At 34.1% G+C, this 12421-nt stretch overlaps 1 protein-coding gene across 1 annotated transcript; it reads left to right on the plus strand.

Moving 5' to 3' along the window:
• The first annotated feature begins 52 nt into the window (after nt 1-52).
• LOC144845067 (centrosomal protein of 120 kDa-like) lies at nt 53-12134 on the plus strand. Its single transcript, XM_078702203.1, has 17 exons — nt 53-193; nt 620-912; nt 1303-1435; nt 1548-1687; nt 2012-2212; nt 2828-3043; nt 3553-3712; nt 4543-4738; nt 5518-5667; nt 6311-6425; nt 7066-7239; nt 7771-7899; nt 8270-8359; nt 8823-9028; nt 9342-9513; nt 10264-10508; nt 11025-12134. The coding sequence occupies exons 1-17, from the start codon at nt 148-150 to the stop codon at nt 11263-11265; spliced, it is 2907 nt and encodes a 968-aa protein (XP_078558329.1). The 5' UTR covers nt 53-147; the 3' UTR covers nt 11266-12134.
• The last annotated feature ends 287 nt before the right edge of the window (nt 12135-12421 follow it).

Here is a 12421-nt window from a genome sequence, read left to right on the forward strand (position 1 = left end):
CTTCCGCCTTATTTTCAACTACGCTTGCGCACCGCCAAAGGTCAAATTTAAGGCGGACATTTTCAAATTAGAAAGTAAATATTGAATCGCATTCTTGAGATAAAAACAATTTTTGTTGATGGTATTTTTTCAATTTTTAAAAATAAAATGACAGTTAATGAACGGTTTTTGGTTGTGGTTTCAGTTTTGGAAGGTAAGATGAGTTAGCAGTAAAATAACGGTGGTTCTAAGCTAGGCCACCACCAGGTCATAAAAGTTCGATCGATTTTAGGTGCCTCACGCCTTCTTTAGTCTCTGGCCTAGGCCTACTAAACAAGGCCGAACCGACTCGCCCTAGCCTACCAGGCGATACCGGGACCCTACCTGGTGATACCGGGCGTAGATTAGTATGACTGCTAGGTTATGAATAACACATCCTACTAGGCCTAGTAGCCTAGCCAGGCCTACTACTCATTTTTTACATTTTCTTTTAATTTTATTATTTTTAATTTTTATAAAAAACTACAAAAACATACTTTTATATCACTTAAGTGTTTCTAGTAGACCGGCCATCATAGGTCTATTGAGTTTTTTATTTTGTATATGATCACATTTTAATATCTAAAAATGTATTCTCTAGGTCGGCATTTTCCAAAGAGAAGCCAGCATCAACTTCTCATCGAAACTAAATTTGATGGTGAAAATCTTGGTACAGACCCAGTCCAACATTCCACATCTCCAGTATTTAACACCGAGCTGGCATGGGAGCTCAACAAAAAAGCGCTTCACCAGCACAGACTTCAAAGAACACCACTGAAACTGCAATGTTACGCTGTTAATGTCGCCATGAAAACAAGAGAGATGATTGGGTATATAATGTTGGATTTGAGGATGGCTAGTCAACCTGTGGACTCTCCTGCTAAATGTCCAGTGGTATGTTGACGGTTGTGGTATTTCTCTTTTAGCTGCTGCACAAATATAACATATTTCTATAATTTTACAGTATGATTTATATTTTAATTGTATCTATCAGAAAGAAAAAAATAAATGTTTACTGTTAGTCAGTAGTTTTCAGTTTACATGTTGTGCATAGCAAGTAATAGCATATTGACATAAAATTTCCATTTTATAGACTTGTGTTTTCAGTACATTTAATGATATTTAAACAAGATTTATCTGTCTCAAAAATAATCATGTGGTTAAAATAAATACACCCTAATGAGATGACCAAATGATTACCTATGTTGTTGGGTGGTTCAGCCTTTACAGTTTTTATAAGTGACCATTAACATTAATTGTACTCGTTTGTTTTTGATATTCCAGCCTAGCAAATGGTATCCTCTTCTCAGTTGCAAGTATCAACAGATGAAGCCTGCGATTAAAGTAGCCATATCATTAGAAGTGGACAATAAGCACACAGACAGTAGTTTAAAAGTAGTTCCTCAGAAAGTAGAAGGTATGGCCATCTTTTTAAAATGCATACATGTTTTACTGTATGTATACTGTGTGTAAGAAACATAAAGTATGTCATTGTTTTTTAAAGTGTATTATTCATGATCTATATTTAGAAAAATCACATTTTGAATCACTGTCAAAGCTAGCCAGCCTGAATGAAGCAGAGGGAATCTTCCAAATAGGTCCTGTTGAATCCTGTCAAGAGCTCTTCCATTTGTCTGTAACAGTTGCATTCGCTACCAATTTAGCTCAGGTAAATTTGTTTATATCGTGCCTACTTACCTAGATAAACCGACATGACCTTTTTTCCTTCCGAAGGGAGAACATAAGAATTAACACTGCCCTCCAAGGCAGTGTTATATTCTGGATTCCATGCATGCCTTACCATTTCTTTTCGAGACAGTTGGAACGTTAAAATGTTCCGATGCGAGAGAATATATTGTTTACTGCTATTGTTATACGAATGCCATTTGGTCACGATAAATGCTTAACATAAGATGTTGCATGTTAACAAATAAGTATGTAAGGTCAGTTTTAAGTTCACCAACTACATTTTGGCTAACATTCTCTGTTGCAGTTAATTCCTACTAGTAAAGAATTCAGTAGTAGAGATGGTAACATATTCTTCTTTTACTATTCACTGCTTGGACATGATGTAACAAATGAGCCATTTAAGGATTTGTTGTCACCAAATTTTGCTTCTGAAAGAGCGTCTGTCAAAATCAGGAGCAGTTTGGAGGCATTGAATATTTATTTTCAAGAAAACCCAAAGTTACAGGTATATACAATTTATATTTAAATCATATTAAACCCTGAAAAAATTGCGGATTTAACAGCAAAATAAGGAAAAGAACTGTGATATTTTGAAGTGACTATCAGCATTGTAAACTGGGCCAAAAGCATGGTCAACTGTTCATGTAATTTATTTTTATATTTCTACTAATGGCAGTACACTGTGTACAGAACTAAGAAAACAAGGCAGTAAATGCATGGTTGACCATGCAGATAAAAACCGTTAGTTTCACACATGGTTTACCATGCTGATAGCCACTACACTCAAAATATTAGATATCTTCACAGTCAACACTAATATACGCACAGCTGACCATGCCTATTGAAAACACCAATTTATACTCACAGTCGACCATGCCTATATAAAACTAGATTAAACACATGGTTGATTGTGCCTATTGAAAACACTAATTTATACTCACAGTCGACCATGCCTATATAAAACTAGATTAAACACATGGTTGACTGTGCCTATAGAAAACACTAATTTATACTCACAGTCGACCATGCCTGTATAAAACTAGATTAAACACATGGTTGACTGTGCCAATAGCCTCATCCGTGATCCTTACCCTTTCAACTGCCAAATTTGTCTTTTCAGGTCCACCTCTGCCATGGAAATCAATCTCTAGGAAGCAGTGACATTCCTTTAGCAGCCTTATTAAGTCCACTCATTAACAGAGTACCCACTGTGGTTGAGGGATCTTTTCAGCTTCACCCTCCAAAATTGACATCAGTTTCAGCTGGCAAAGTGCCAACAGTTGGAGTATCTGTCATGATGAGAAGAGACGAAATCCCCATACAATCTGAAGAAGTGGTATGTATTTTGATATGATCTAACAAATTAACAAATGTTGGGAAAACAAATAAAATCCAACTGATTGGGCACCCATTTTTTTGCACATTTTGAAGATGATGGAAATTTAAATGATAATATAAACTCAAAAGATACAACATTTTCTGTGGTTAAGAACTACTTGCCGATCATTGCCCATTAGATGATGATAACATCCATTTCACGTTTTCACTGAAGGTGTCCCCTTTGATAGGTGATCTAACTGTAAGTGTATTCAACAGATCATACTTTTTGAGGAAATCTTGAGCTATATGAATCTTCAATATTGGTAGCGATACTAAGGTCACTCTGTCACTTTCTTTGGAAAAGAAAAGAAACAAGTTAGTGTACAGAATGTGGCCAGACTACAGCCCAAGACAGGGAAGTTTGGAGGACAGAAATAGGTCCTTTTCTCCATGGGGAGAGAAGGAATTAATACACCTGTCGCTCTTTGCATTTTGTCAGTGTTTGAACACATATATTTTTATTAGTTAAACCCAACATCACCACACCAGACTCCAGTAAAAGATGAACAGGAGAAAGTTGTCCCTGAACCAGCTTCACCTGAAAGTCCTCAGATGAATACAGATATCAGCAGTATTATGGATGAAGAGAATGAAACACAAAAGAAACCAAAAAAAGAACAAACAAGTAAGTTTAAAGGGTGTCTCCCGGTATAAAATGTCTATTTTTGTAAATTGATAAAATTCATAATAATATTATGACAAAATCCTATAGCACTACTTTGTAAAACATTGCTAATTTCATGGTGCTTGTTCTGCTCTACCGTTTTAATTTATAAACATTTATAACCGGAGCTACGCTTTAAATTACTTTTCAAAACATTATATGTATGTTACCAACATTTTGTCATGGTTTGGCTGATGTGGTAGATATGCTCAACAAAACCCCCTACTGGCAAATCTTGTCCAGTAGTTGACAGATCCGCTGACAATGTTATTAATGCGATTTCCAATCAACTATATTCTATTCTACAATGGTCTCAGCTGAGCTGAGGTTACTGTGGTTACTACTAATTTAAAACTTACTGTAAATTTCTATTATCTGCCTGACTTTTATTCTGATGATAGAATTGAAAGGTGATAGATATATAATTTGTAATTGTACCTTTAAAGTCATATTTTTAAGCTACTGTATGAAAGAGAAAAGTATACTGTATGACTTTAACTAACTTGATTGTAGATCAGTTAAATATGTTTGATTAAATTATGATGAGCATTCACTGACTGCAAAGTTACTAACTAGTCACCTATTTTACAATGAACGAGCTCACCAATAATTGATATATATTATTAATGAACTTGTAATGAATAGTTTATATTTAATGCTAGCCTGGACTTGACTAGTAACTGCATAAATAATAAACAACAATCAACACTGAACAATGGTATATCTTAGGCCAGCCTTTGGGTGACCGAATTACAGTATAAAATATCTCAATTTACATTTAAATTTAACAGGAAAGAAAGATCAAAAGAAACCAAAACATACATCCTCTCCTGCAAAGAAGAGTCCGAAAACAAACATTGTTCCTGAGCTTAGTTCTACTAGTGATACATCTAAACAGGGCACTGTCAACCATCACTACAGCTTCTCTATTGATCTACGTAGCATCAAAGATGTGGACACTCCAAGTGTTGCCAACATTTATTTAAGGTTCTTAAAGTGTAATGTACTTGTCAATTGTATGACCCACTATACGACCCTCGGGAGAGGTGCGTTATGGGTGCGTCATTTACAAATAATTACTGACTCAGGGGTGCGTCCAAAAACCTAGATGGTACGTCACATCAATGAACAATGTTGTGTCAATGTCACTTTACCACCCACCATATCATAAACAACATGGTCACAGTGCGTCATAATGGGTGCGTCATGGTCACCTAAAGGTAAGTCACATTTATGATGCACCTCTTCCGGGGTCGTATAGTGGGTGCATAACTTCACCATAAATGCATGTGTGTAGACTTTTTTTGATGAATAATCAGTTTTATCAGTAAACAACATACTTAAAAAAGCTAATTTACAGACAAGCCATAACAGTAAGTGGAATACCGCATAATTTGTCCCACATGGAATCTGTTTTTAGTGGGTTTCCGCTCAACCGCCAATCTGCTCTGCGTTTTGTGTAAATGGTTTGGAAATACTTCTATATTTTTGTTTTCCTCTTACCGTTACCGCTTGTCTATAAATTGGCCTTAATAGTAACTGATATATCGATAATAAAGTAAAGTAAAGATAATAAAAAGTAAAAAGTCAAATAAAATACAGTAACCGTAAAGCTCTGTCTACACTATCAAACTAGTTTGACAACAAAAGTGTGATATTTCCAAATAGGGTAGTGATATGACATCATCATGTCCATGGGCACATCACATTTTTTGTCACATAAAGTTTGACAGACCTTAATGCAATTTTCTTTTCTTTGTATTCAGGTACAGCTATCTTTTCTTTGGAAGTTCATCACCGATTCAGACACACCCACCAGTTGAGGTCAAAAGACAAACAGAAGTGCTGTTACCACATTCATTCTGTGCTTTTGATTTTGCTACAACCCACCAACAACTTACTCAAACATTCTTAAGGTAAGAATCTATATTATAATAGCACTAACCCAAAACTTTATCTTCTTCCTAAACCCCTTGACCAATACTAGCACCATTTGAACTAGGGCTCCTTTTGATTCTCTTATAGTCATTTAACTTACTGTATATATGCCATAATTTTCGTGTACAGAATTGTTCGCAATTTACCATTCACTTGAGGTTTTCGCGTGTTGATAATTAACTCCATTTTAATTAAAAGTCAAACAACCTTTTTTCTTGGCAAGTCTAGGCCTAGACGAGGCACCGTAGGCTAGCCCTAGCCTACAGCAGTTTGAACATCTACAACAATACAGTACCTAGGCCTATCTACTAGACAAGGTCTATGTAGGCTTTGTTTCACCTGCATTTATAGCAGTAGGCCTCTAGTATTAATGTTTCTGTAATGTGTTGTTGTGAAACTGACATATTGGAAGCATCACTGATCGCGGTGATACTGACTGGTGGGAGAGACAATATGCAAGTGTGTATAAAATTTGAAAAAAAATGTGTGCGCTAATTGGCTTTTGGATATGTATAGGTTATACGAAACGTTCATATATTTAATTGTGTAATTAAAATTGTGTCGCCAATTCACTCCATGATGTTGAATGATTTGTTTTTGACATTATGTAACTTTTTTCAGAGTTCCATTGTTGATAGAAGTTTGGCACAGAGATAAAACCGCTAAGGATGTGTTACTAGGAATAGCCAAGATCAATCTCTCGCACATTTTGAATGCTGAAAAGGCAAGAGTTGTTGTAAGTAATTGAACAATTGAATAACTAATGAAACTGAGTGAAAAAGGGCAAACAATTAAATTGAAAATACAGATAACTTTTTCGATTTTAATCAGCTTTTATGACTCACTGTTTGTGGTCTGATAGCGTAGTACTGTTTGCAAAAAAAATAACTTGAAAATAGTTATCGAGCAAACAAGATAAAGGTTGCATACAAACATACAAAGCTAATAAAATACATAGCAATGTGTTTATATAAAATTGATTAATTTAATTATATAAAAAAATATTTATTATGTAAAGTTTGTTCAAGTTGTTAATGGTTTTATGCCTTTTGATATACCTGTTTGAAGGTGAATTATTAAGTAAAATTTTGGCCATAACTCTATTCTACATTCTAGTTTGGTTTGCTAAAATGCTAGTTGATGGATTTCTATGAGTCAATATACCGTAAAATCTTGAAAAAGGGCTTTTTTTCGAGATGGGCTTCTTTTCATAATGGGCTTCTTTTCATGATGGGCTTTTTTTTATGATGGGCTTCTTTTCTAGATTACTTTTGCAAACCAAAGAGGGTTTCAAGATGGTTGAGGTTTTATAGTAGTTTGGAAAATTACTTCTTTTATTATTGTTATATAATTTTGTTTATATTTTCATATTTTAGAATTCTTCCTCTGGAGATTATGTTGGTTGGAGACAGATTTCAAGTTTAAATGTCATTGTTGAGTCAACCAATCAGCAGCCAAAGGCGGTTGCTGAGTTGCTTGTTGTGTTGGGATTGGAGGATTATGGTCCAATAGGAACACATCAGATTGTTGTACCAGCATCTGAGTCACAGGTTAGTTGTGTATCATACACAACACATATGAATTATAATAACATGTGTACATTAATTTTGTTCTCCACAAGTTAAGTGGAACCTTTCTCCTCCTTAAAGCCTTGTCTACACTATCAAACTTTATGTGACAACAAAATGTGATGTGCCCATATATGGACATGATAATGCCATATCACTACCATGTTTGGGCACGTCACACATTTTTTGTCAAATTAGTTTGATAGTGTAGACAGAGCTTAATAGAAGGAAATGATGTCTAAATATGGCATTGGGTATAAAATTATTAATTTTAAGGAATAAGGAATAAGGAATCTTTTCCTGTGTATATGCATGAACTGTTATGTCATATTTATAATTTTAAATACAAATTAAATCTTTCAAAATTTACTCCAATTACTTTATGGCAGGTTGGATTTTGAGAGTACAGAAAACAATTGAAAATCTGTGTAATTGAGTATTGGATATTGTCATTTGTGATTCAAACAATCGATTTTATTTTCAATTTATCGATGTTGATGTATATTTGTTTAGGATATATCGAGTACTGAATCTAGCATACCCCCTCCAAAGAAACCTGATCCAAGAGAAACTCAAGAATACAAAGCTGCAATGGAATTGGAAATGTGGAAAGAACAGCAAGCTGGTGAATTTGAATCTCAGGTAAAGGTCTATCAAACTTTATGTGACAAAAATGATGTGCCCATACATGGACATGCTGATGTCATATCACTACTATATTTGGGCACATCACACCTTTTTTGTCAAACTAGTTTAATAGTGTGACTTTAGAAATAGATAGAAAGCTACTTGTAGAGCTGTAGCTTTGTAGTTAACATGCCTGCTTTGCAATTATGAGGTCCAGGATACAATCCTGACCTAGTGCGTTGTAGCCTCATGGAACTATAAAAATGATAGTTTATCCATCCTGTAATTGCCGAGTTATTTGCTGTTGGATGCATATGAATTATTATTAACTGTTATTATGCTATAAATGTTTTTATCAGTCTTTTGTGTATTATTTTCCACAAAGCTGAAAGAGAAAGAGCTTACATATATGCAGACACTAGCAGAGGAATGGAAGAAAAGGGACAAAGACAGGGAATCAATAGTTAAAAAGAAGGTAATAATCAAATAGTCTATTTCGTGCCTAGCTTACTCTTTCATGTCTCGAAAGGAAATGATGATGGTGGTTTGTGGGCAGGCTCCCACTTGAGGGCATAGTTCATGGACTATACCATTTGTGGAGAGGGGAATTCAATGAAAACTTCTACTTTTCGAGTTATATCTCACTCTCCGGAGAAGGGGCTATTGTTGGTTTATCCAGGTAAGCGGCACTCATAGACTACCAACACCACTGTTGGTTTGTGTATTTAACATCCAATGATAGTAATGAATGTTAAGTTGTATATGTAAGAGTGTACAGTGGTGGGTTTTTTATGTGTTATAAAACAAATAATTAATGTTTCATTTGTTGAAAAATGACTGCTCTATTGAACTTATTCTCACCATTAAAAATTAATTATTTGTATAATATACTCCAATTTTAGAGATTAGCTTACAAATAGTATCTTATTTCTACATAGATTGAAGAGTATGTCCAGTTAGAGAACCAGCTAAGACTAGCGTTGGCGGACATACAAAAGCGTGAGAACCAACTAGCAGCAGATGAAGGAGAGGTTGCCAGGTTGAAGGCTGACATGCAGCGAGAGCAGCAGCAGCAGTTAATGGAGTTAAAAGAGATGTCTAGGAGAATGAAAGAAGATTGTGTTCATCAAATAGAAGTAGAAAAGTATGTAATACCACTTTATAACCACACTTATATACAACAATACATATTACCAATTATTGTTGTTCAAGTTCAATAAATTGTCTTATAATAATGGTAAGCGGAAAACCGCTTAGCTTGACCACGTAGCTTGACCCACATAGAATCTGTATCTATACTGACTGGAAACCGCCCGTCTACTCCGCATTTTGTGTAAATAGTCATAAGGAATAACATAGATTTTTGTACCTTTAACAATCATCTGTGTAAATTGGCCATAAGAAAAGAAAAGGACTCCACTAATATTATGTGTTTTCTATAATTATATCTTTAAAAGGTCAAAGGTGAAGCTTCTGGAAGATGAGAAACATCGGCTTGCTGATCAACTTGATGAAGCCCACAGAAAACTTCAACAGAAAGATACAGAATTTATGGAATATAAAGGTCAAGTTACCTCAAAGCCAGAGGTTATGTTACAGTCTGAGATCAATTTACTTACTCTTGAAAAGGTACATATGAAGGATTGAATACTTACCTCACTATGTACCATTCACTATACTGGACTTAGCACCTGATTCTTAAGCTCTGTCTACACTATCAAACTAGTTTGACAAAAAAAGTGTGATGCCCATATTTGGGCACATCACATTTTGTTGTCACATAAAGTTTGATAGTGTAGACAGAGCTTTAGTACTGTATATCCATCCATACAGTAAACCCCTACTCGCCTCGAATGTACACACAGGCAAAGTGTGTACCCTGGACTTACAGTTTATAGTCCTTATCCAAGAAGACTTGGACGGAGTCGGCCTCAAACCCATGCCAATATCATTGGCTCTTTAGGTACGGTAAACTGCGCCCCTGCCTTAACCGCTCGGACATTTGACTTGCTCTAATAATGTATCATTGTTACGATTAGGTTAGGCTTATGTCCTATGATACAAGTGTAACATGTGATACATATGTGACATTGTATTATAGAACATGATCATGGATCAATTTATAGATACAGTACCGAGAATTGCCTATGCTTAGTTGAGCCTGACCACCATGTTAACCATCTATTTTAATCTTCTCAGCCTAGCCTTCAATATAGATTGAAGCAACATATTAATTAAGTAAAAGTATACATTAGACTAGTAGGTGTGTTATAAAGCAAATAATGTTTTTATTTACAGATGGAATTTAGAATATTTGACGAAATCAAAAATACATTACAAGCAACAGTATTATAAAACAAATAATGTTTTTATTTACAGGTTGAATTTGAAAGAAAGTTAGAATCTTTGACGAAATCAAAAATACATTACAAGCAACAATGGGGTCGTGCTTTGAAAGAGCTAGCCCGCCTTAAACAGAAAGAACAGGTTGAGGCTAAAGCTAGGCTGAAACGACAACAACAAGAATTGGAGCACATGAGAGTAAAGTACCTAGCGGCTGAAGAGAAAGAAGTAGTGAAATCGGAACGAATTCAACTTGAGGAAATCAAAGAAGAACTTAAAAAGTATGTTAATTAACCTTTTATTTTTGTTATGTGCTTTTGTGACATAAATCTGCCATTATCTTTAATTTAAAATAATATAATGCTTTATTTAATTTACAAACCCTGTCAACAGCCAATTAATTTTATAGAATTGAGTACTGTATTATGCTACCGTACATATATTGTTTTGTTACTGTGTATATTGTTTACAAATATACAAATTTAAATGCTGCATGATTTTAACATTTTTCCTTCGGGGTCTTGGACTGTTAATGAATTTATATGAGTGGTGTTTGTATATAAACATTTGCAGATTCAGTTGGAGTGCAGTTGTAGCTTGGTGGTGGTTAAGATGCTTGGCCACGGATCCCGGGTTCAAATCATGTGCGATGCCATGACAAATCCACTCTCAAACTTGTTTGTCTTTAAAAAAATATGAGAATGATTTTAATTCAAATTTTACTAACTACAATTTTCTTTTTGTTTGTGTGAAAGTTTATAAATATATATTTACATTTGTTTTAAATACCTTTACAGGTTAAAGCAGCATGATGCATCACAGAATGCATCTCCCACTAAGCCAGTGGAGCTAGTCAACATCCCAGGCCAACAAGAACCCCAACAATTACAGCAAAATACCATGCTGGAAGAACACATCGCTAGGCTTACAGAAGAGAGAGATACTCTCTTGCGGACAGGAGTTTATACACATCAAGACAGAATAATAAGTGAACTTGACAAACAGATTCGACAAGCTATAACTCAAACAGTCACATGACACCGTCTCTAAGACATTTTTCTAAAGGACTAATTGATGGCATAATTTTTAATCAGACCCTGTTGTTTACTGCCTGTGTATGTGTGCAATTTCCCACCTCGAAAATATTTATAATTGCATGCGTTTGATGTCAATGTAACTAAACTTGTTACAGCTAAACATAGCTATATAACTTAACTTAGTTACAGCTGTGTATTACATTTTTTTCTGCATTATATAATTTAGGCCTAATCAATTTTATAATATTACAGTGTTGTCCCAACTTAGAGTTATAAAATCTGAAGTATACTGTAAGGTATATCTAAATACAACAATTATACAACTATATTGTACTTCATTAAAATTCTTCTTGTCTAATGTTTTGAATGGCTAGGCCTAGCCTACCACTACTAGACAAGTAATATAACATTTTTTATATTTTCTTACATCATTTTTAATGATAAATCTTGTTGGTAAAACTGTTTTTTTGCTAAACAGTTAATACTAAACAAATCTATTACTATTATAATTTAATTATAACTTAATTTTCCTTTTGCCAGATATTTCTATTTCTAGTGTGATGTATGAGATATATATATATATTGTGTGTGTGTTTTTTGTAAGTTTATATTCAATACATTGTACTATAGTAAATTTATACTGTAAATACATTTTCTGTATTAATTATTATTTATTTTATTTAGAAATATAATATTAGGTGGATTTTTATAGCACATATAAACTAGATATCTATTTTCTGTGTGGACTAATGATACAGTTCTCAATTGTATATTATTTGCCTAATAGCTATAGTGGCCGTATTTACTAATCATAATAAGTAAGATATTGCACTCAAGTCAATAAATTTGGTAATCTTTCGAGAAAATGTCGACCTTTTTAAAATCCAATTATTATGCACTAATATTGCTATAGTAGCCTACCATATCATCATCTTATAGTGTATTTGACCACTTTATGTCGACAAATAAAAAGGTCAAAATTTGGTCATTTTTCGAGAAATCCCTGTACAATAATACAAGGATTTTTTTTTAAATCATCCAAATTTGGACCTTTTTGAAATCGAATTAATATGCACTAATATTGCTATATGTGCAGTGTATGTGTATGTGTATAGTACCATATCATCATCTTATAGTGTCATGGGACCACTTTATGT

The sequence above is a fragment of the Antedon bifida genome, chromosome 6 (assembly GCF_963402885.1).
Source record: "Antedon bifida chromosome 6, ecAntBifi1.1, whole genome shotgun sequence".
NCBI classification, from domain to species: domain Eukaryota; kingdom Metazoa; phylum Echinodermata; class Crinoidea; order Comatulida; family Antedonidae; genus Antedon; species Antedon bifida.

Excerpts from the sequence above, each read along its gene's own strand:
- LOC144845067 (XM_078702203.1), top strand. The coding sequence starts at position 148 with ATGACAGTTAATGAACGGTTTTTGGTTGTGGTTTCAGTTTTGGAAG. Across the intron at positions 4,739-5,517 it reads GTTGCCAACATTTATTTAAG|GTACAGCTATCTTTTCTTTG; the intron begins GTTCTTAAAGTG and ends CTTTGTATTCAG. Across the intron at positions 7,240-7,770 it reads TACCAGCATCTGAGTCACAG|GATATATCGAGTACTGAATC; the intron begins GTTAGTTGTGTA and ends ATATTTGTTTAG.